We start from the raw sequence: 22,083 nt of genomic DNA, 5'->3' as shown, positions 1-22,083 counted from the left end.
TAAATATCCTATAATAATAAACGTGAATCCAATGTGTAGGCCTACTCGCAATTTTATTAACAGCGTCCTCTAACATCGCGCAGGCAAATGAGAAAGTCTGAAAACAAACAAAATGCCCCCAAAAGAAAAAAAATCTCTATGTTTTCAGTGCTGATGCGTTCACGTAACATGTAAGGGCACCTAAAAGCTGTCACAACGAACCGGCAAAATGATTATGAATATGTAAAATATAGCAGAAGACATTTTAATTTTTTTTATGTCTGTCGGCTGGAAAGATGCTGACTCGTGATCTTCGCAGTAGTGAACGCGCCTGAGAGAAATGCACATTTCATACGGGAGAGCAGTCTGTTTTCTTTCGTTTTGAATTGTTCTGTTTAAAAGTAGACATTTCAAGCTTTATATATAGCCTATGTCTCAGGTGTGTGAGGCAAGTTGGCTATACGCTGAGTTTCGGTTCATTCATGAGACAAACTCCAGGTTCACGCCGGCGCCTTCGTATCGTGGTTATCTATTTTCTAATATATTTCTAATATTTAATAATATTAAATCCAGACAATGGTTGATGAAACCTTGATTAAAATTAAGATACAATTAATACAAAACGAAATTAATTTTAAAGACAGGCTTTGTGCTTTCTGTTTGAGGTCTGAGTGAAAGTTTTAAAGCAGTCTTAGTGCCGCCTTCAGAGCGCTCACGTCCGTAACGGAGAACTGTCCCGTCCATAACATTTTTTTTTTTTTTTTTTTGTATAAATTTCTAAATAAATGTGACTTATAGTCCAGTGCGAGGCTAGGCCTATGTTTTTTCTTCTTCATGGCGCATTTTTTGACTGATGCGCCTTATAGGCTACTCCGGAGCGACTTATATTGATAGGCTACACCTGTATGAATTCTCATTTTACTTTTTGAACTCCATTATTGAGCCGAGTTTTGCCTGAAAATAGTCTACTGTTGATGACTGTGCAAGACAAATGGATTCAGGGTCAGGCTTGACTGAGCATGCTTCAGACTCGTGGTGTGAGCGGAGCGGAGCGAAATTGGAGCGGGAAATGCGACGCTCCGTCCTTTTGAAATTGCCGCTCTGCGCTCTGTCCAAGATCCGCCCGCTCGCGCTCCCCGCTCGCTCCCGCTCCACTCCGCTCACATGCTCTGATATATATATATTTTTTTTTATTACAATATTATAATAATTTAAAACATTTAGTTTAGTTAAATAGGCCTATCAGATTAAGTTCTAAAAGTTATCATTGATATTATAAAGTTATTATTTGTTTAAATTTGTTATTACAATTTATAATATTGACTGACTAACAGTATCCCTTACCTTATAATAACTTTCAGAATTGAATCTGATATTTATAAATAAAATATTTAATTTATACAATTCTTTTTTATAAAGTTGCTATATAAAGTAAGGAAAAGGTTAGTGGTTCAGTATTACAAATCAGAATCAACCATTTACACTAATATTTATACAGTATTATTATGGAATAATAGATATTTTAATATAATTTTTGAAAATATCATTGCAGATCTAAGGGAACTTATACAGATTGACGCCATATTTTATTTGGCGTGAGTGAAAACAAGGCTGCGAGGGATAAAAGTACAGTGGATTCTACTGAGTATTGATAATTATGTTGATAAAACTCTGAAAATATGTCTTTGCAAATAACATATGACAGTACAACCTTCTGAACGTACTTACACTAGTTCTTTGCAACTTTATTTTCAATATGACCCTGATTACCAATCAACGAACTGTAATGCAGAAACTCACAAAGTAGACATCCAGCACTGAGTCGTCATCTCTATCTATGTCCATAGTGCTTTGCTCAGACGTCAGACAGATGGCGCTGTCCTCCAATGTAAAAGTCGAGCAGGCACATCTGAAAGGAAACAACAGCAGCAATGAATCAGAAGAACAGTACGAAGAAGCTCAAGGACAAATTAAGAGTCCTTAAAACATGACAGATGAATATTGAGCAAAGCCGGTGGTCTCATAAATGCCAAAACTCTGATCTGCGCTGATCTGAGGGAATGTGTGTGGCCGTGTGTTAAGGCAGAGACAGGGAGATGAAAATAGAAAGCATTTCAGCAGTAATATTTCTCATCATTACCATGACACATTTTATATGAGCGCTGGCCATCTACAGCCACTTAGGAATGTGCTTATGTTTTTGTTGCCTGCAATAATCTCTTGAGTAATTGATGCCATGGCAACCAGACCCTCGTTCACCTCGTGAACGTAAAGCACTCTGCACATTTCAGGGTGTTCATTAACACAGACTCACCCTGGACTTCATCAAGCGTTTTCCAAGTCTAAGGTCAGTAAGACTTTTTGGGAAAGAATCGAATACTTTTATTCAGCATGCAAGGACCGCTAATTAATCTGTTATATTGATGAAGTCAACAAGATAACATCTGACAAAGCTCTTCTAACTCAGTAATCATTGTTCAAGCACCGAATGCCCCCTTCTGTGGTATTCTGTGTCATAAAACAATACCTCTATTATATTCGTCCTTAGCAAGCAGGTGAAATATTTATGAGGCCTTTTCACAGGAATTCCACTTAAAACAGGTGTGTGTCAAAGGTGAGGAGATCAGTGAAAACCAAACACAAAGAATTGAGCAGAAGAACAAGTGTAGCATGACAACACCTGGTCAGTCGCTCACGCCAGCTGTAGCGGGATCAAAGTAATCCATCCTGAAGTGTTACATTGTGGCATTGTTTGACTATATTCAGAGAGACTTAGTTAAAGGGATAGTTCACACAAAAATGTAACTTTTGTCATCATTTACTCATTCCTAACCTATATCACTTTCTTCTTGAAAGTGATTTTGAAGTATCTGTTGCTCTTTTCCATGCAATTACAACAATAATAAGGTTTTGAAGCTTCAAAAAGGACTCAAAAGCACCATAAAAGTAGTCTATATACAACTTGAAATAAGCTAAATGACAAAAAATCATAATATCAAGCTCATTTACGGAAGATTGTTACAGACATTGTTTCTGCCACAAAATAAATGGGTTCATATCTCACATCTCATATCTCATCTACTGATTTTTGTTTTCTAGAAATGGCCCCTATTCATAGACTGTGATGATGTGTTGCCAAAACCTCTAGTTTTTCATATTTTAATTTTGTAAATATCTATTACACATTTATAACGCTATATATCATGCTATATTACCTGGTCAGTAAATGTATTACTCACACCTAGAGTGAGTGACAGCAAATTTGACATCTTTCTCTCTTCTGACCAACGTATCAATCTCTCTATATTTTTTCCCTCTTTTGAAAAGTCATTGAAACTCTATCACAGATTTTTTCTTTTGCTATTGGTTCAAAATGGAAATATAAAAATGGTATTTGCTGTCGTCTCCCTTTCACCGCTATAGAAGTTTACCAAACTATGACGACTTCCGCTTCCTCTAAACCCCAGAAATGTGAAAAGAGTCCATTGCGAGTTAATATCTCACAATTCTGACCTTTGCCCTCACAATTCTGACTTTCTAACTCACAACTCTAACTTTAAAATTCTAACTCTAACTCAATTCTAACTCTAAAAACTCGCGATTACCTTTTTTAAATTACCTTAAACCAGCTTTCACACTGAATAGTGTGTTCATGAGAGAAGTAGCAAAGTTGTATTTGAGTAGGAATCATTCTTTTGAGTCGGATCTTGTCAATGAATCAACTGATTCAATTCACAAAACCACTCTGAATGATTAGATGATGAATTTAATTTGTCTGGTTCTCACTGCGGTTCAGAGACTACTGGTGAAAGCATAACCACTTAAATCTGGTCTGTTTATCACATAAAGTTCACAATCATATGACGCCCAAGTCACACGATTACCTTTATGATACTTTTTTAGTGCTTATTTGTCTCCTTTTTGAAGCCTGAAAGCCTATTTAGTATAACTGCATGAAAAAGAGTGACTAAAATGTCTCTAGTTGTATTCCATGAAAATGTGTTAGCAAATACATATATTTTAGGTGAACTATTCCTTTATGAATCTCTGTGGAGGGAACAGAAGTAGAAGGAGATGTGAGGAGCTAACAGGTGTGTGTCAGGTTTATGGGTCTGAAGGTTTGTGAGATGTGTGTGAAAGGTGTCACCTTTCATTAGATCTGGCCTTCAGGTACCGATCTGTGACGAATATAGAGGGCGGGGAGAGGGTGTTTCTCAAGGAAGAGGCTTCATGTGGGTAAGGAGTCTGAGGGACCAGGTCAGGACGGTTATAGGACCAGAACACTGTGGTATGAGACGACAGAAACATCACATGAGGTGATTTCCTGAATAAATGTACAGTATATGAAAGTTACTACATTGCTGTGCAAAAGTTTGGAGTCGGTAAGGTTTGTTAATGTTTTTGAAAGAAGTTTCTTATGCTTACCAATGCTTTAAAATGTAACAAAAACAGTGTGAAATATTATTACAATTTAAAATAACTTTTTAGTTTAATATATTTTTAAATGTAATTTATTCCTGTGATGCAAAGCTGAATTTTCGCATCATTACTTCAGTTTTAGTGTCACATGATCTATTAGAAATCATTTTAATATGCTGATTTGCTGTTCAAGAAACATTTCTTATTATCAATGTTGAAAACAGTTGTGCTGCTAAAATAAATTCAGGATTCTTTGCTGAACAGAAAGTTCAAAGAACAGCATTTATTTGAAATAAAAATATTTTGTAACATTATACATGTCTTTACTGTCACTTTTAATCTATTTAATGCATCCTTGCAGAATAAAAAAAAAGAACAAAAACGTACTGACCCCAAACTTTTGAACGGCAAGGTATTACATTTTTATTATAATTCATACCCAGCACTGCAGCAGCTCTAAACCAGTGACATACATCAGCACAAAAAGTCAATGCAATAAGGTTTGTGTTCAGCTAGTAAATGTCAAATGAATGAGGAAGAAATGGCTGTCTGGAAAAAAACGACTGTCTCGGACGGCAGCTTGTTTTTCAGGGTTTTTCCAAAATCAGACACTTCCTGTTTATATTTGTGAACAATAATAGAACTGATGTCTGCAAGTATGTCACCATTTGTGTTTGGTATTGGGATGGTGTGCAAATTAAGGGCTTTTTACACTGCATGTAACCCAGGGTATCATTTAACCCCGGTGTAAAGGCATTTTTAACCCTGGCTGATGTTTCTGTCCTCATAAAAATCCCGATAAGAATGCTAACCAAGGTTTTAAAGATGTACAATAATCAGCTAATCCAGTGTAAAATATGAAAAGTGTGAAATATAAAACATAATAACCCAGGATTATGTTAATCCAGAGTGGATGATAATTTCAAGTGTGAAAAGCCCTTTAGCCCTTAACCCAACCTTTTTCATATAGTCAGTGCCGCCCACCTTGTCCATCCAGACTGGCAAGACTACGAGCTCCTCCAAGTCTGTCCACACCTTCCTCGGTCTTCTCCTCCTTCTGTGGGGACAGCACCTCTTGAGAAGAACACTTCAGCGCTGATATGGAGTTCCGCGCCCTCTTGCCCGGGGAGAAGCGATTTGCTGGATGTGTGACAAAGAGACTAATTATGGACACTGTCCTAAATGAACTGAAAATATGATGATATAACTCTCCCCTAACTGTTACCTGGCAGCCGACAATTAGACCGTGAAACGAAATCTCGGCCCCACTGTCTAACTTTATTGGAAAGGGGAAATATAAATCTACATTGTGATATATTAATATTGGTTATAAAAACCATATTAAGGGGGGTGAATTACAGTAGCCGAAGAACATCTCAGAAAGAGGAAGGAGAAGTTCTGCTGTTGTAACTGCACTGCGCATTGATGTAATGTTTCAAAATATTCTGACTAATGAAAAGAAAAGGTTGAGCAAGAGTATTGGTGCAGCTTCCGTTCTTGAGTTTTGTCATTGGCAGGAAGTTTTAAAAATGATCGATTCTCATCTTTTTCAATGCACTTCTTTGAGCTGTGGCATCCTTGTACAGCGACTTTCACACGCAAACAACACTCATATTTTCTTCTAGTTTGATATAAATCTACAAGAGTCAGACCTAAAATTTGTTTTTGAGAACATTTTAGTTTTAGGTATGCTATATATAACATTTTTGGTAACACTTTACAATAAAGTTTCATTTATTACCATTAGTTAACTACAGTAGTTAACATGAACAAACAATGAACAATATCTCTTCAGCATTTTTGTTTTTGCAATATTATTATTTTTTTCAACTAAATTTAACAAAGGTTAACAAATGCTGTAAAAATAAACACTCATAGTTACTTCATGTTAACCAATGCAAACTAATGTTAACGAATGAGGCCTTTTTGTAAAGTGTTACCAAACTTTCTTAAAAATATATGAATTTTGAAAAAAATATGATGTTTAACATGTAATATTTGCTCGTATTGTTGACTTACGATGAATCTTTCTGAATACTCTGGTGCTCATGAACTTGAGAAATCTGTTTGCATAGAAACCCGGTCTGTGCACAGACACTGTATCCTAGGAGAAAGAGAATACATGACAATCAAACCAGGAAGCATCCTTAATCCCCGAGAGGTATGAATAGTCTATTCATAAACGAAGAGAGCAGAGAGACATATAGACTTACACCATCATAGACGAGTGCCTTCCAGGAGTGCTCCAGCTTCTTCATGAATCTTGGAGGGAAATGAGAGCGAGAGATCTCGTCAGGGATAAGGGAGTTCAATTAAAGAAGCTGCAGTGAGCTAATATGCTGTAAGCTGGTGTGTGACATGACATATGGGCTTTTGGGTTTGTTGTAAACTGACACCAGACTTACCTGTAAGACTGCAAGATGTCGATAATGCCTAGAAAAATAAGTAGTTTCTCATCCCTGTGTGTTTTTGCAGGAATGCCTCCCATTCTGTATAAAAAAAACATTGTGTTATTATATAAAATATATTATATATAAATTATATAATCTAATATTTTATTTTATAACTGTATTTAACAGTTATATTATATTATAATGTTATGTAAATTATGTTTATTAGTGGCTGGGGAATCTCATAAAAACACTGCAAGATCAAGACAAGCCATTTCCGTCCAAAATATAAATAAAATAATCATAAAGAACATTAACCTAAGATTTTTTTTTTTTTTTTATCATTGTGACAATTTCTATCTTCATTGCCTTAATGCAACATTTTATTTTGTGTTAACTAATAACATGTTTTTTTTTGTACTTGTCATTACTCTTAAAATGATTTTAGTACAATGTAAATTCAATTTAAGGTCATTTTTTATTTAACTATTAATAAATTAAATAATAAATTAAATGCCGTTAAATTTTTTTACAATAATTATTTTATATAGTCAATTTACAATTCATTATAAATACTTTACAATATATCAAAATGAATAATTATAGATGAATAATTACATTTTCTTCAACAAAATTTAATTTCTAATTATTTTCTTTTGATTTTGGGGGAAATACGACAGTTCTTTTGTGACATTCACTGGCTACACACAAAACATTTTTACTAAAACTAAAAAAAAAGTATTTGCAACCAATGTGCATTATTATCTGTCTATTCACATGACAACACATACATTTTGAATATATTAAACACTGTGTGTCAGGGACTCACGTGTCATCGGTGGTCAAAGCCTCAGCTGCCTTGCCGTCTCCCTGAATGGACTCCATGGCGGTGGAGTAAAGAACTTTCTGTCCCACGATCCTCTTCCCGTCCACATTGTTGACGTCTCCTTCTCTGTGACTCTGGTCCAGAACGTGCACCCCCAGCAGCAGACTGTAGTCCATGATCTTAAAGCTCTCTAGCACCTGCAGGAAATACAACACAGCGTTTAGCACACTGTGAATCTCACGCGCAATATGACGAGCGCCATTGCTAAAATCCTCCTGGTTAATGTACCTTGCCTTGTTGGCCACTGTGCTGTTTCTCCTTTTGTCAAAATGGTAACCCTCATTCTGCAAAAGTCTTGTGAGATCTGTGTTTGCCAAGTTAATGTTTGGGGGGGGTTGTAGGGTTGCTACAGGACACCAAATAAACAGAATAAAGATGTGTTTGGATGTTGCATGTCAGGCTTTTTGCAGAACAAGTGCTGCTAGAATCAGCCCTGCATTGTCAAAGTCTTGTACGATGAGCTTTTTGAGGTGGCATGTCAAGTTAAAAATGGCACTTATCAAGACCTCTATATTCTGTTCAATTCCACTGCGCTCCGTCTAGCTGTTTGTGAGCACAAAAACATTCATTGTGTGAACCAGAGTTAATTTTGTGTAACTGAGATACAAATATAGTTTGTATCATTATTTTGAATTCGGTTTTATTTTTTTATTTACATTTTTAATTTAGTTAAAGTTTTAGTAACTTTGTTGTGTGTTTTTGTCATTTTTATTATTTTTTTAAATAGTTTTTATAATTTTTTATTTAAGTTTTAGTTATTAGGCCACTAGCTGAAATAATAAATATAAATAATATATATATACTGAAATGTTTTATTTCAGTTATATTTATATTCAGTTATAAGTTTATATTTATTTCAAGTATTAAATTGAAATGAATTTAGAAATTTATTTTGGTAAATCAAGCTAAAAGCTCATCTGTTTCCCTGGTTACCCTCATTAGTTCATTTGTATCACCTGTGTCTTGTTAATTACCTTCATCTGTATCACCTGTTTTCAGTTCATCTGTGTGTGTATTTAGTTTCCTCCGTTCAGCTGTTAGTTGTATGTAGAGTGTGTGTTCTGCCTGTTTATACCTTTTTGGAATTAAACTCTTGCATTGAAGTGCTCTGCCTTCTTCTGCCTGCACACACCCGTGACACAAAGCGGGTAAATATATTTTTTTTCTGTTAACTATAATAACCATGATGTGAATACTCACTAACACAGCTCTAAGCTCGTCTACTTTGCGGCATTGCACATTATCCTAATACACGATTTTAGTAACAACAGAAAAAACAGCAATGATAAGGCAAAAGTGCTGGCACCTGTCAGTTTTCACAGATATCTAATTTAGTAGGTTTAATCCAGGGTGTCATGTATCAAATCTGATAGCAAGCATTAGAGTGCAATTAAATGAAAAATAAAAATGGTCCAAAAGCTCAGAGAGTCCCTTCAAAATGAAAACCCTGAATGAGCTAACATTAAGATTACACTCTGGGGAAAGTCTGTACAGTATCTTCAGAAATTAGTCAGAGGAAAAGTGATTTGTTTATCAGTGGTAAGATACTACTGTAACTACTATAAACAGACTGACAATTTCAGCATTAGTCATCGATAGGCCGCCAAACAAAAGATCTCAGCCTATATGAATGGAAACAAACGGCAGAGACCCATGTGCACTTAAGGCTGTTAGTGTATAATACTATGTCTATATTAAATACATCAGGTTGTTTACTTCTGGCTTTAAATGAAACCAACTCAAACAAGCAGGTAAAATCTGCAGCAGTGAACCAATAAATGGTTAGCATGATTTCACTTTTGCATGACACGCTCGTTCCTCTCGTATCCCCCATATTCAAATGGATTATTTGAATAGGGACACACAACATCCTTGTTTTGCATCCCATCAAGAACGTCTAAAAGCCTACAAATGGGCCCTCATCTAGGTCACAGTAATACCCAAAAAAGGCCGCAGCGGAAGGTAGCACCACTTGTTTGGCACATGGAGTCATTGGGTCAAAGGTTTCCTTGCAATGAAAGGAATTTACATAATTTTTTGGGTGGGGTAACAGTTTAACAATTTCCTCAGAGGAGGAGTTTGAATAAATACTCCTTTTTAAGAAATCCCAAGTAAGCGTGAGCAGCACAAATAACATGCGTGGCAAAAGGCAGTCTCATTTTTAAAACTGGTTTTACTACATATTTCCATAATGAAAGGCATTCTTTAAGACAGTGATCTCAAACTCAATTCCTGGAGGGCCACATCTCTGCAGTTTTGCTCCAACCCTAATCAAACACACCTGATCCAGCTAATCAAGGTCTTCAGGATTACTAGAAACTTCCTTGCAGGTGTGAGTTGGAGCTAAACTGTGCAGAGCTGTGTCCCTCCAGGAATTGAGTTTGAGATCACTGCTTTAAGATGAAGCTTACTTTCTTAAACATTTTTCAGGCCTTAAAGATTTTTAATTGAATATGAAAATAAATGAGAAATTTTCTCATACGTATTAGTATTTTTCCCTAAGGATCCACTTTTAGTCAAAAACACATTTTCATGAGGCTTAAAACTGAATACATGTTGTTGATGTGTAACTGTAAATGATCACGTACTCAAATGTATTCATTTGTCTGAAGTCAAAAGGTTGCAGAAGTTCAAAATGAACAGTTTTTGCCTTTTTGAACTGGGGAGGAAGCTCTGAAAATAACAGTACGTTTTCATAGACCATCAAGCTCTTTTGATTCCATGATCTGACTCCTGAACAAAATATAAAAAGTACAAATATAGAATAAACATGACCAGTTCAATTCGCGAATACAAAAGGGAACAGATGTGAACGGTTGGTGTTATGTGAAAGCTCTTCCTGTTTTGAGATACTTATGTAAAGTGTATTTTCTACAAAAAAAAAAGACTTCGGGCCGGCAGTCCACAATGACGTGCTGTTATACCACTATCAAGACCGCCTGTTTTGCTTGGTGTGCTGCCATCGTTCGAGTCAGATTAAATGAGTATAGATTCTCTTTACAGTCATTGGTCATTCATTAACATCAGTTCAACGAAAAATGTGTCACTTGTGTTCATATTGTATGTAAACATGAGGTATGTGACCACATGTGACCCAACTAAAAGACTTTTTTTCTCATTAAGTTTGAACTTACATAATGAGTGTTTGAGCATAAGAAACGTGACATTTGAAAAATAAAAATGTGTTTATATTTTATTGTATGAATAAACTTATCCATTTTCAAATTCGTCAAAGTCTTTGTCTATAAAATTTCCCATGCAATACCAATATAATTAAATGTTGAAGGATTTTTTTTAAATGGCGCTTTTTTTAATGATGCTACATTAGCAGTGCCTGTATTTAATAGCCGTTTCATCTAAATGAACATTTTTCAAGCATTAGGCACAGAAATCTTCCACTAAACATTCATAAACCAAACTTTTCACAAAGGATATGTAACACACACACACACACACAACATATTCCCAGTTATGTTAGTTTCCCTGGTTGTTAATTAGTACCTGTTCTGTTTCATGTTGATTACTCTCCCTGTATTTAAGCCATAAATATCAGTGTAGTTCTTTATAGGCTACTATTGAAATCCCACAAGGGCTGCGCTGTCTGTTCGATGACGAGTTGCAGAAACCATTTAAAGGCTTGTTCTTGATTCTTATAGATTTGGCTCTATTGTGCTCTGCAGTTGAGGCCCAGGGTGTGTTGCTTACTCAGGAGAAACTTTCTGCTTACTGTTCATTTTAGTTTCTGCACAGGACGTAAGGAAAAGCTAACAATAAAATCTTACAGCACTCATGGGAATGTGTTTGAACTGCACTTTGTGTTTCCTTGCATAAAGACCATTTCTTCTTATATAGTATAGTGTAAAAAGGATGACATCAGTTCATAAAAGGCTACATTTTTCTCAAAGGCTGAAGTTAGATCACAGGTGGGCTACAGCGGGCCGGACGTCCCCAACTATGGTCATTACTGTGTGAAACTCGAGTTCTCATTTTTCCCTCGGCCCTCTTGTGACTCGCATTACGGCTGATCCTTTTAGCTCAGCGCTCACTGGGGCCGGCCGGTCAGTACATACTTAATGTGCCAAAAACTGTTATATAGGGAACATTCTGTCTCAGAGATTTTTCAACAACAGGTCATGTCTGGAATGCCATCGCCATGGCACTGTTGTGAGGCTTGTTTGTTGGTAAACAAATGAACAGTAAGAAACTTAGCTTGGTCGGACACCAGGTCTGCTGAAGAATTTGAGAAGCACAAGGCGACCACAGATGGTTACCTAATGCAGCATTGGGACACTTCAACATCATGCCACAATCATTTGGGTAATTTAGTTACCGGACTGTTTACTTGCAACTCGGTTTTGGGGGAACTTAAAAAGTAAAAGAAAACATGTCAGAGTTTGCATTTGTCCTTGAAAGATACTGAGGTGCACAAAGAGGAAACAAAAATGACAAATTAGCTTATTTTAATGGAAGCAAATGAAGACTTTAAAGGATAGTTCATCCAAAAATCGTTCTAAACCTCAATGAGTTTCTTTCTTCAGTGGAACACAAAAGGAGTTATTATGAAGAATGTTTCAACCGATTTTGTCCATGCATTTAAAGTCAGTGGGGTTCCAATCCCTAACAAAACACTGAGACATTTTTCTAAATATATTTTGTTTTCCACAGAAAGAAAAGTAAATTGACAACTAGCTAATTTTAGTATAGTATTTTTACCAAACTGATTGCTTAGAATTGCCAATCAGAAGTCAATGATGTTTGTATGAACTCAAACACTTGTAAAAAAAAAAAAAAAAATAATTCCAATATTGTGAAAAAGTATTACCAATTAAAATAACTGTTTTCTGTTTTAATAGATTTTAAAATGTAATTTATACCTGTGATGCAAAACTGAATTTTCAGCATCATTACTCCAGTCTTCAGTGTCACATGATCCTTCAGAAATCATTCTAATATGATGATTTGGCGCTCAGGAAACTTTTTTTTATTATCATGATTGTCATCAATCAACAACAGTTGCTGCTTAATATTGTTGTGGACAACGTTGATACATTTTCTTTTTCAGAATTCTTTAATGAATTGAAAGTTGAAAAGAACTTTCTTTACGTTCACTTTTGATCTAATTCATCTTTGCTGAATAAACGTATCAATTTCTTTAAAAAAAAATAAAAAATCATCCTTACTGACCCCAAACTTTGAAAGGTAGTGTATCTGAGTCAGCTATTTTACATTCATTTTAGTAGTAGTAGAGTTTCCTTAGGTGGGCCACCTAGCAATGCTCTAAAAACACCTTAACAACCACACATAGCATTACCATTGCAAAAACCCACAACGTCCCAGCATTGTGACAGCGGTTTCCTTGGGGAACAAAAGAATGTTGCTTATCTATCTACAGTATAGTTGTCAAATACTGTAAGAACAAACAATTTAGGACAAGTAAGTTAAGCAGTAATGGAAAATGTCTAGGAGGGAAAATACCCTCTAATTTTTAACAAATCATTTATTGGAAAAAAAAATCGTGCAGAAAAACAACAATATTTACCAGACCATGTCAACAGCCCAATCTTCTAAAATAGAAAGGAATGCCAGACTGGATTTATGCGGTTTGTTACCCAGCTGAACGGAGAGGTTTGCCACTCAGCACATTTTGAATCTGTTAATAAGCTACTGTGGAGCTGAAGACTATCATGAACTTGTTTCCCATGATACTGTGGCGTCTTGCATGAGCGCTTGTGCACGAGTATGAGACTAAACATCTTTACAGTTGATTAGAGGGGCAGAAGACTCTCAGCAGTCCAAAAAAGAAAACAATGAAAGTGCAGATTTATATAAAATCTTGGCAAATCTAAATGCCATTTTTAGAAAACTGAGTGACTGCAAAATATGACAAGAAAAACAACATTTTAATGCAGCCTTTCTATTATGTTATACTATTTTTTTATTTTAAGTTGAAACAACAAGCATAGCTGGTGGTTTTGTGGTTCTGTCCCATTCTGCACTGGGGCAAGCATACTTAATATAATTGTATCACTTGAACTTCTCTAGATCTATTTACATTGATGCTGTTGATTTTCTTGTTGCGTTTAGAAACATATTGTCTTGAGATGTAAAAAGCTTAGTTACCTGATTGTTACCCTCTTCGTGATTGAAGTATAAAGTGTTGGTGTGTGTTTTAAGGTTTTTAATGCATGTTTTTGTCTCGTGAGTGTTCGTGTAATGAGGGTTTTTGTGATCTTGTCAACAGTGTAAGACCACAAGCAATTAGCTCTCCATGTACATTACTATTCAAAAGGTTGGAGTAACAATTAACTTAAATAACTGTTTTGAATTTATTCCTGTGATGCAAAGCTGAACGTTCAGCATCATTACTCCAGTCTTCAGTGTCACATGATCCTTCAGAAATCATTCTAATATGCTGATTTGCTTCTTAAGAAACATTTCTTCAAAATGTGACACATTTTTCCCAGAAACTTTGATGAACAGAATGTTCAAAAGAACAACATTTATTTGAAACAGAGTGTCAGATAAAGATATTTTGATGGCCCTCCTCTATTTTTGTGAATTTATTACAGTGAAACATAAGCCATATGATACACTTAAGTGCATGATTTGTCACATGTACCCTGTAATGATTTGTAACAAACTTTAAAACACACTGCAGTGACACTCAGATTATCAGGTTTGATTAATTCAAGGTAGGCCATCACAAAATCTGTACTACTCAAATGTGAAAAATACATTTGTTTTACCATCTCATGATTCCCCATTGTTGCTTAGCTTTCAAATTGTTTTATATTCGAATGGCATCACGCTTAGCAAACTCCAATCACGTCAGCAACCACAGCAGTTCCCTGAAAACCACCCAGAAGCAGACACAATTCACATTTTATTAGAAAAATGTCAAAATGGGATAGTACTCACCCGGCAGTCTCGCTGTAGCGTCTTCATCAGGGCGTTATATGTCTCTGTGTCAAAGTACAAGCCATCGTGCATGTCCACAAAGTCTAGGTCCTTATATGTGGGACAGGCCTTTTCCCGCTCTTTTCGAGAAGCCCGTCTCTTGTACGTGGAGCCCTTCAGGTCATATTTGTAGTGCATCTTTAAAGACCGCGGCAGAACGTTGTTCATAACCACGAGACGAATGTTGATTCCTCCAGACTGAACACAGTACAGGCCGTAGAATTTGGGTAGGAGAGTCCTTGGGTTCTGGTTGAGGTTCTGAGAAAGTGAAACGGCTTTTTAATTTTTAGTCATTTTTTAATGTTTAAATACTTTCTTCTATCCTAATTCTAGGGCTCTGTGACACTATCACAAACCAAATTATTATTATTTTTTACATTTTTAACTATAACAGCAAGACAAGTGTTGAGTATGTACGTAAACAAACTTTTCTGGTGTAATGTGTACACAAAATACTGAACCAGAAAGGCTGGAAAAAGAGACACAGAGGACATACCATGACCATGAAGAATAGACGAATAGTCATGTATAACAGTAAGATACCTTAAATGTCCATATTACTCGTATTTAGCCACCAAAACGAGTGTATAAATATTTTTGAGGTGGCGTTTCACATCAAAACTAGCTAATATATAATGCACTGGGTGACCCAATGGCCTGTTTGCTACAACAACAACAACAACAAAAAAAAAGATTTTCTATTATTATTATTTTTATATTTAAATTTATTTGAAATATTATCTTAAAAAATGATGTTAAATACACGTCTGTGTCTGGTTAGAAATATTTATGGCTTATTTCAGCCACAAAAAGTAAACCTATATTGGCTGCTTTAAATAATTCTGCACAAATGTGAAAGGGTAAAGTGAAAGGTGAAAATGAGAAAGGGTAACATGAAATCAAAAGTCACAAAGCACTTAAAGGTTGGCATAAGGTTATTTCTGAGCTGAATCCACTAGAGCGTCTTACTTATGTATTACATCAGAAAACAAGGCCAGTTGTATAAGGTCTGAACCCTGTATTCTGGACTATTTGGACCCTCCTCTTCATCCTATTATATTAGGAATATTGTAATTATATAATACTCAGGACTTTGAATAATATTTGTCCTTGTGTAATTTTTTATTTTTTTTTACGGTATCAGAATTATTAAGTATTCCTGTCTTTTATACAAATTTGAGCTGTGTGTGTACCTTTTTTTGAGTGTTTTTTTATTTTTTATTTTTATAAATATTTGTGTTATAATTAAAATTCAATAAACATAATTATATATAAAAAATGGTCTTTTAAAGACATCAGTAGTAATTCTCTAAAACAGACAGATGAGTGAGAACAAAACAGTCTGTACTACTGAATCACAGCGTTTTATTCAGGTTTCTTTACTAAAGAGATGAATGACTCTTTACTCTACCGAGACCTACCATGTAGTATCCTGGAAGCAGTTTTTGCAGGAACTCGGCCTCCTTGTGCTGGACGGTTTTGATGATGAACTCATCATCGCTGGTCAGGTAGAAGAGTGAGCCGCTGGCGCCCGGATTAGACAACTCAATCAGGGGCTCTTTACAAATGGCATACTGCAGGATTACAAGAAAAAAAAACAATCCATTATAAATATTTATACCAGGGGGCGGTTGAATGCTTGAATCTGATTGGTTGACGAACATTCTAATCTAAGGTGTGCAATTATTTTCAGGAAAACGCAAAGCTAAAGTAGTTCCAGGCAGGTCTTGACCGCATTACAGTTCCACATCACTTCGCCAAATGATTTCAGTTATTTCAAAGTTATTTCAAAAGGCGCTGTTCTTGCAGCAGATAAACTTACTTATTCCTTACATAGTCTGAAAGAGGCATATATATACATAATATATTACTAAATAAATATATAATATATATATATATAGATATATATTGTACCATCGATATTTCATGTAATTGTCAATGGCAATGCTTCATGGGATGAGCAGATCATTTCATCAATAGAATTCAAGTACACAAGTGCCTGTTTTTAAACTTTTTTGGCTTTAAATCACATTGTAATGGATTGTAATTGGGTTCATTGCTTATTGAAGATTTTTTTTTAAAATCCCTATGAAAAAAATGAATGGAAACTAAGGCCGCTGAAAAAGTGGGCGGTCTTGTTGCGCGCTATACAATCATCAAGAGCAGAAGGTGTCTGAAATGTACAAGACTACAGTGTGTGCAGCTTATAATGAGGTACTCTAGGACTTTTATGAAAGAGCATCTATTTTTAGCTGTTTTTTAAATATATGAAAAACCTAATAACCAATTCATATTTGTGCTAAACTGGCAACAATACTCAAAAGAAACTCAAAAGAAACGAGGTACTCATAAAACATGAATTATAAAACATCACCAAATTGACTGCCTGCCATACTGTGTTTTACTGTCCAAAAAACAGTTTGCCTTACACACTGAAAGACCAGATTATTACTGCCAGGAAGTCCTGTGGTTTAATTAGGGTTGCATAAAAATCCCAAACATTATGAGGTCTTAAAGCAAACATTTCTACTGCCCTTTCTGGCGGTGTTCCCTGAGGAGGCCGGGACGCAGCAGCAGCATGAGGACAGTGTTGAACTGAGGCCAGACACTCATATTCTAGGCCTGCCTAATGAAAGTCAACAGTCACGTTGTACTTCCAGCCCAAACACATGGACATTAGCATTTGGACTGCGTGTCATCCCGCATGTGTGTGGCTTCTTAATTAGCTTGCACTTCCTCTGGTCTATCTGCATAATTACCCAAAAATTTACACAACATACTCAGAGGAGTAAACTTCAATCACATTCTTTCATCTTTAGCCTAACCATTTCCTACTGTATTTTAGTCTTGCATTTTCTTTCCTCATTCCTTATACCTAGTGCTGTACATACCCAGTTATAGTGCAAACCATCTACATTTTGTAGTTTACCCTTGTACTAAAGGACTTAGAAAACACAATATATTGTGGTCACTGCTAGTGTATAAAGACTATGGGTATATTTAGTATAGCATAACACAAAACAACACATATCATTTTTGCATTATGTATGCACAAGTATGCAGATTTTCTGAATGCATGTTTGGAATAGATTACTGTTAATATAGTACACAGTATACACTGTGCTGTATACTGCCTACTACTAAATAAATAGTGACAGTGCGCAGACTGAGCTCAATCTAGTCGGATCGGAAAAAATAAAGGTGAGCATAGATAGGAAGAAGCGATCGATTGGCTGAACAACCAGCGACGAGACAGAGAATCAGCGGCATGAAAGAGTTCTATGACTAAACTTGGTATATACTGTACTTACATACTGCAGAAACAGTAAAAGTAGTATGTTAATATGCTATTTCAGACATAGCCCATGATATACCTGATTGACCTACTTTATTTGCCAAAATACAACAGAGCACACTGCATGGAATACTCTATCCCACAATGAGAGCATTGTGCTTGGTACATTTTTCGTCTTCAAACCAAATTCGGGTCTTCAGTCGACAAAGTTTAAATCCCGTCTGGCTAGCGCGCTAGTACTTGTAGTGTGTACACTATGAAAGCAATCCGGTCGAATGTGTATTCGACTACCTCTGGAAGTGATCGAAAGTAGCTCAAAAAGTTTTAGACCCCGTTTACACCTGTATTTAGCGTCGTCCACTTAAGATCCGATCGACCAAAACGTATCTTAATACCAGGGGTAAACAGGGCCTAAATGTAGTATTGGTGAGCATAAGAGACTTCTTTTAAAATAACAAAAATTCTTACTGACCCCAAACTTTTTAATGCGTTATGTTATTATTGGTATGTATTCCTGGGAATAGAAACCAAAACTTTGTCTTTGCAAGCACAATGCTTCACCTGTTGAGCTACAAGAACTTCTAAACTTAAATAGATTTCACTCCATCTTAGATCAATTCATGCAGATTTTATGGAATGCTTAAGTGTATCCATAGTAAATGCAAATAAGGAACTCCCATTCGCCTATGCAAATCAAAGAATGTAAAAAAGGTAGTTTTGAATAGTATTATGTAAAAAGGTATTCCCTTATCATTAGAGACATCATAAAACCCAGCTTCCGCATAGCACACACTATATAATTAACATTTTTGTGCAATGCAAGCTCAAGGAGGCACACAATAGATTCATAACAGAGGATGATATAGTGCAGGTTCATAAATTACATGGGAAGACCAGACTATCAGGCACCTGGGATTGATACCGCTCTGCTGGGCTAATTACCCGGCCATTAGATGTCAAAGTGCAGAGGAGGCAATTAACAGCTTGACTGAGATCATATGCCTAATCAGCATCATCCACCCTGACTCACATACACAAACACGCAGATTAAACTGCATGAGAGCTGCAGAGATGCTGCAGAGACACTGCAGTGGCTGCGAGATGTGTTGCAGTGCAGGGAAACGTACACCTCCAACACCTCATCGCAATGTGCCAGGACGCATCTTACATAGCGAGAACACATCAAACCGAACCGCTAATCCCTGCTGGGAATTTAGAAATGAGGACGTAGATTCTGAGTTCCTGCCAGTCACAGTTGGCAAGATTCAGCGGTAAAGTTCATCAGTGGTCAGCAGTGCTCTTGGTCACTCTTACTGGCGCCTGATGTAAGCAGGCACTGAACTTTAATTCACACAAAGATGCTTTGTTATGGCTTAGACAGAGGGAACTTTTAGGGAATGGGACACGTAATAATCTTGGCATTAATAAGGAGGTGAAAATTGCATTTAATTACAGTCATAGCAGTTCATTCATGCTTTGCAATGATGAAAAGTTCAAAATAAGATTTAAGTTTCTATTTTGAATTAAGTTTCTTATGTTCACCAGGACTGCATTTATTTAATCAAAAACACAGTAAAAACAGAAATATTCTTATAAATATATTGAAATACAGAAATATTGTGAAATATTCTTATAAATATACTGAAATACACTGTAAAAAATTATATGATCAATAAGTTATGACAACAAAGTTTTTTTTTTTAAGTCCGTTTAATGTAATTTAAGCTGAAATTACTTAAACATCCAAGTTGATTGTACTTGTACTTTTTTTGTACAGTGTATATTACAAACTTTTGAACGGTTGTGTATTTCATTCAGGTGTATTTCATGTTGACTTTAATAAAATAAAAAAAGTAGCCAAAATCAATAAAGAAAAATTGAAAATTGTGTTTTACCAAGTAATCATCTGGCTTGATCCCGAACAGCTCGCGGAAGTAGCGGAAAGCCAGTGGTGCGTACGTCTTGAAACGGAAGTCTGGATAATGATGCGCTGGAGTCAGGTTGCTTCCCTCACTGCAAAAGTGAAAGCATTTGCTTAAGGTATCACAATAAACAAAGCGTATATCTGAATCAACTGTTTGTTTCATTAATGATCATCACATTCCCTAACACAAGAGGCTTCTGGGCAGAATCTGGTTTCTCTCAGTAAACATAATCCTGTAAGAGGACCAGAAATTGTGAGAAACTGTTACCCAACCTAAATGCTTCTTTATGCCCAAGGAACAGAGACACATTTGATCTTTCTGAGCCCCATTGAGCATGTCCTTGTTGCAATGTGACCCACCAGCAGTAAACACCAGAGGTACTCTTTTCCAGAGACACACAACAGTAACCAATGCCTGAGGACAAGGAGGTCCTAGTCTTACTCTACTAACGATTACACAAACTAAAGACCAGGGTCAGCCACATCAGTTACACATTATGAAATGAAAGCAAGCCCTGGGGGAAACAAATCCTGTAACCCACTTTTCACCTTTTTTATTATGAGGCAGGTCATTAGTATTTGGATTAACCCCATTTGAATAATTGCTAAACGTGTGATTTAAAATGGACAGATGATGTCATAATCACTCAAAATACCGCAAAACAAAAAGTGCCTGTGATCCCACATAACAAGTGGATTAGAGAGTTGTTGTTTTTTCAGGGCAATTGAATAAGTTCTGAGCATTAGCTGTTGCAGACGATGTCCCACTATTAAAGGATAAACCCCAATCCGTGCCCATTGTGTAACCCAATACAAAATGTCCAACTGACCTCTGCATTAGAGCTCGTCTCTAAGAACCAAAACAATAGCGGGCAGATGAGGGGCAGACGACGGACCTAACTCTGAAAAATGGGGCTTCAGCATGTGCAAATCTGTCTCATAGACATATGAGTCATTTCTCTCTGCCTGTCTGCAATGCAGACAATGTTCAGAATAGCATACTAATGTATTACTATTATTTTTGTAGTATTGGATGTGCCTGATTACCTTATCCTGAAAAGCATGAATAATGACTTTAGAATTAATAAAATGAATAGAATGAATAACAAATACTTCTGAGTAATATCTTTCTTTTTTTAATTACTGATTATATCATCAAATATTTCAATCAACACATAAAATTACAATTTAATGATATGCCTGTAAGGTCACCAATAATATCAAAGTCTGAGCATTCCCTGTTTAATAATAATCTACATTCTATGAAAAATGCCTGTGATGTTCTATTTCGTTTTTTTTTCTTATATAGATAAGCCTAATAGAGCCATAACAAAATGAAATAGTTATGTGTTTTTAAAATATTACTGCTGTAATGTGAATCATGAGCTTGTCATTTAATTTTATTCAATTGTCATTCCAAATGCATCTAAAGCATGTGAGTATACATACAGTACTAGCCTGCATTTGTTAAGCATAATAAAAAAAAAAAAGAAATGAATATGTTTATTCAGCATGCATTCAATTCTTTTTTAATTTTCTATTCATCAAGGAATCCTGAAAAAAATGAGCAGCAAATCAGCATGTTAGAATTATTTCTGAAGGATCATGTGACTAATCATGTGAGAATAATATTTCAAAATATTACTGTTTTACTGTATTTTTGATCAAATAAATGCAGCCTTGGTGAGTATAAGAGACTTCTTACAAAAATCTTACTGACTGTAAATGTTTGGGTAATGGTAGTGTATGAATAATAACCGTGCTTTAAAGTTTAAATTCTTTTAGTTTTAACCAACTTGTCCTCTTCTGCTTCTAACCGAATACAAATAAATTTGTCATCATACCCAATATACTGTAGATACAGATAATAATACTTGTTGCACACTCCTTCTATGCATAAGGTATATAATTCACAGTATGCAAACTTGAATTCAAACGTTGCATAAAGAATTTTGCTTCATCACAAAGTACATGCAAAATATTGTAAGTAGTACACAACCACAGACTGTCGAATTGGTTCAAACTGAGGGCGAGCGCATGCAACTGGAGTGCAATCCCCAGTGAGAGAATCAGACTCTATAAATAAGGAAGTCAGGCTAGTGGATCAGTGGCATCCTTTTGAATTTTGTATATACTCTGCTTACTAAAATTGGTCTTTTGGGAATCATTTGTGCAAGAATCAACTGTGCAGGATTTAGCATGAGCTCAAGTTCCTAGTTCTCATGATACACTC

At 35.8% G+C, this 22,083-nt stretch overlaps 1 protein-coding gene across 1 annotated transcript in view; it reads right to left on the bottom strand.

Moving 5' to 3' along the window:
- pip5k1bb (phosphatidylinositol-4-phosphate 5-kinase, type I, beta b) overlaps positions 1-22,083 on the bottom strand; it is a 41,428-nt gene that overhangs the window by 1,658 nt on the left and 17,687 nt on the right. The window contains exons 5-14 of the mRNA XM_084389533.1: positions 19,822-19,939; positions 16,053-16,205; positions 14,593-14,889; positions 7,618-7,811; positions 6,804-6,887; positions 6,612-6,660; positions 6,418-6,502; positions 5,383-5,538; positions 4,127-4,262; positions 1,780-1,888 (exon numbers count right to left, since the gene is read on the bottom strand). Coding sequence (XP_084245659.1) covers positions 1,780-1,888; positions 4,127-4,262; positions 5,383-5,538; positions 6,418-6,502; positions 6,612-6,660; positions 6,804-6,887; positions 7,618-7,811; positions 14,593-14,889; positions 16,053-16,205; positions 19,822-19,939 — 1,381 coding nt within the window. The remainder of the gene's footprint in view (positions 1-1,779; positions 1,889-4,126; positions 4,263-5,382; positions 5,539-6,417; positions 6,503-6,611; positions 6,661-6,803; positions 6,888-7,617; positions 7,812-14,592; positions 14,890-16,052; positions 16,206-19,821; positions 19,940-22,083) is intronic.

The sequence above is a fragment of the Rutilus rutilus genome, assembly GCF_951802725.1.
Source record: "Rutilus rutilus genome assembly, chromosome: 19".
Taxonomy (NCBI): Eukaryota; Metazoa; Chordata; class Actinopteri; order Cypriniformes; family Leuciscidae; genus Rutilus; species Rutilus rutilus.
The sequence above is the reverse complement of the archived record's forward strand: the minus strand, read 5'-3'. Positions and strand labels throughout refer to the sequence as shown.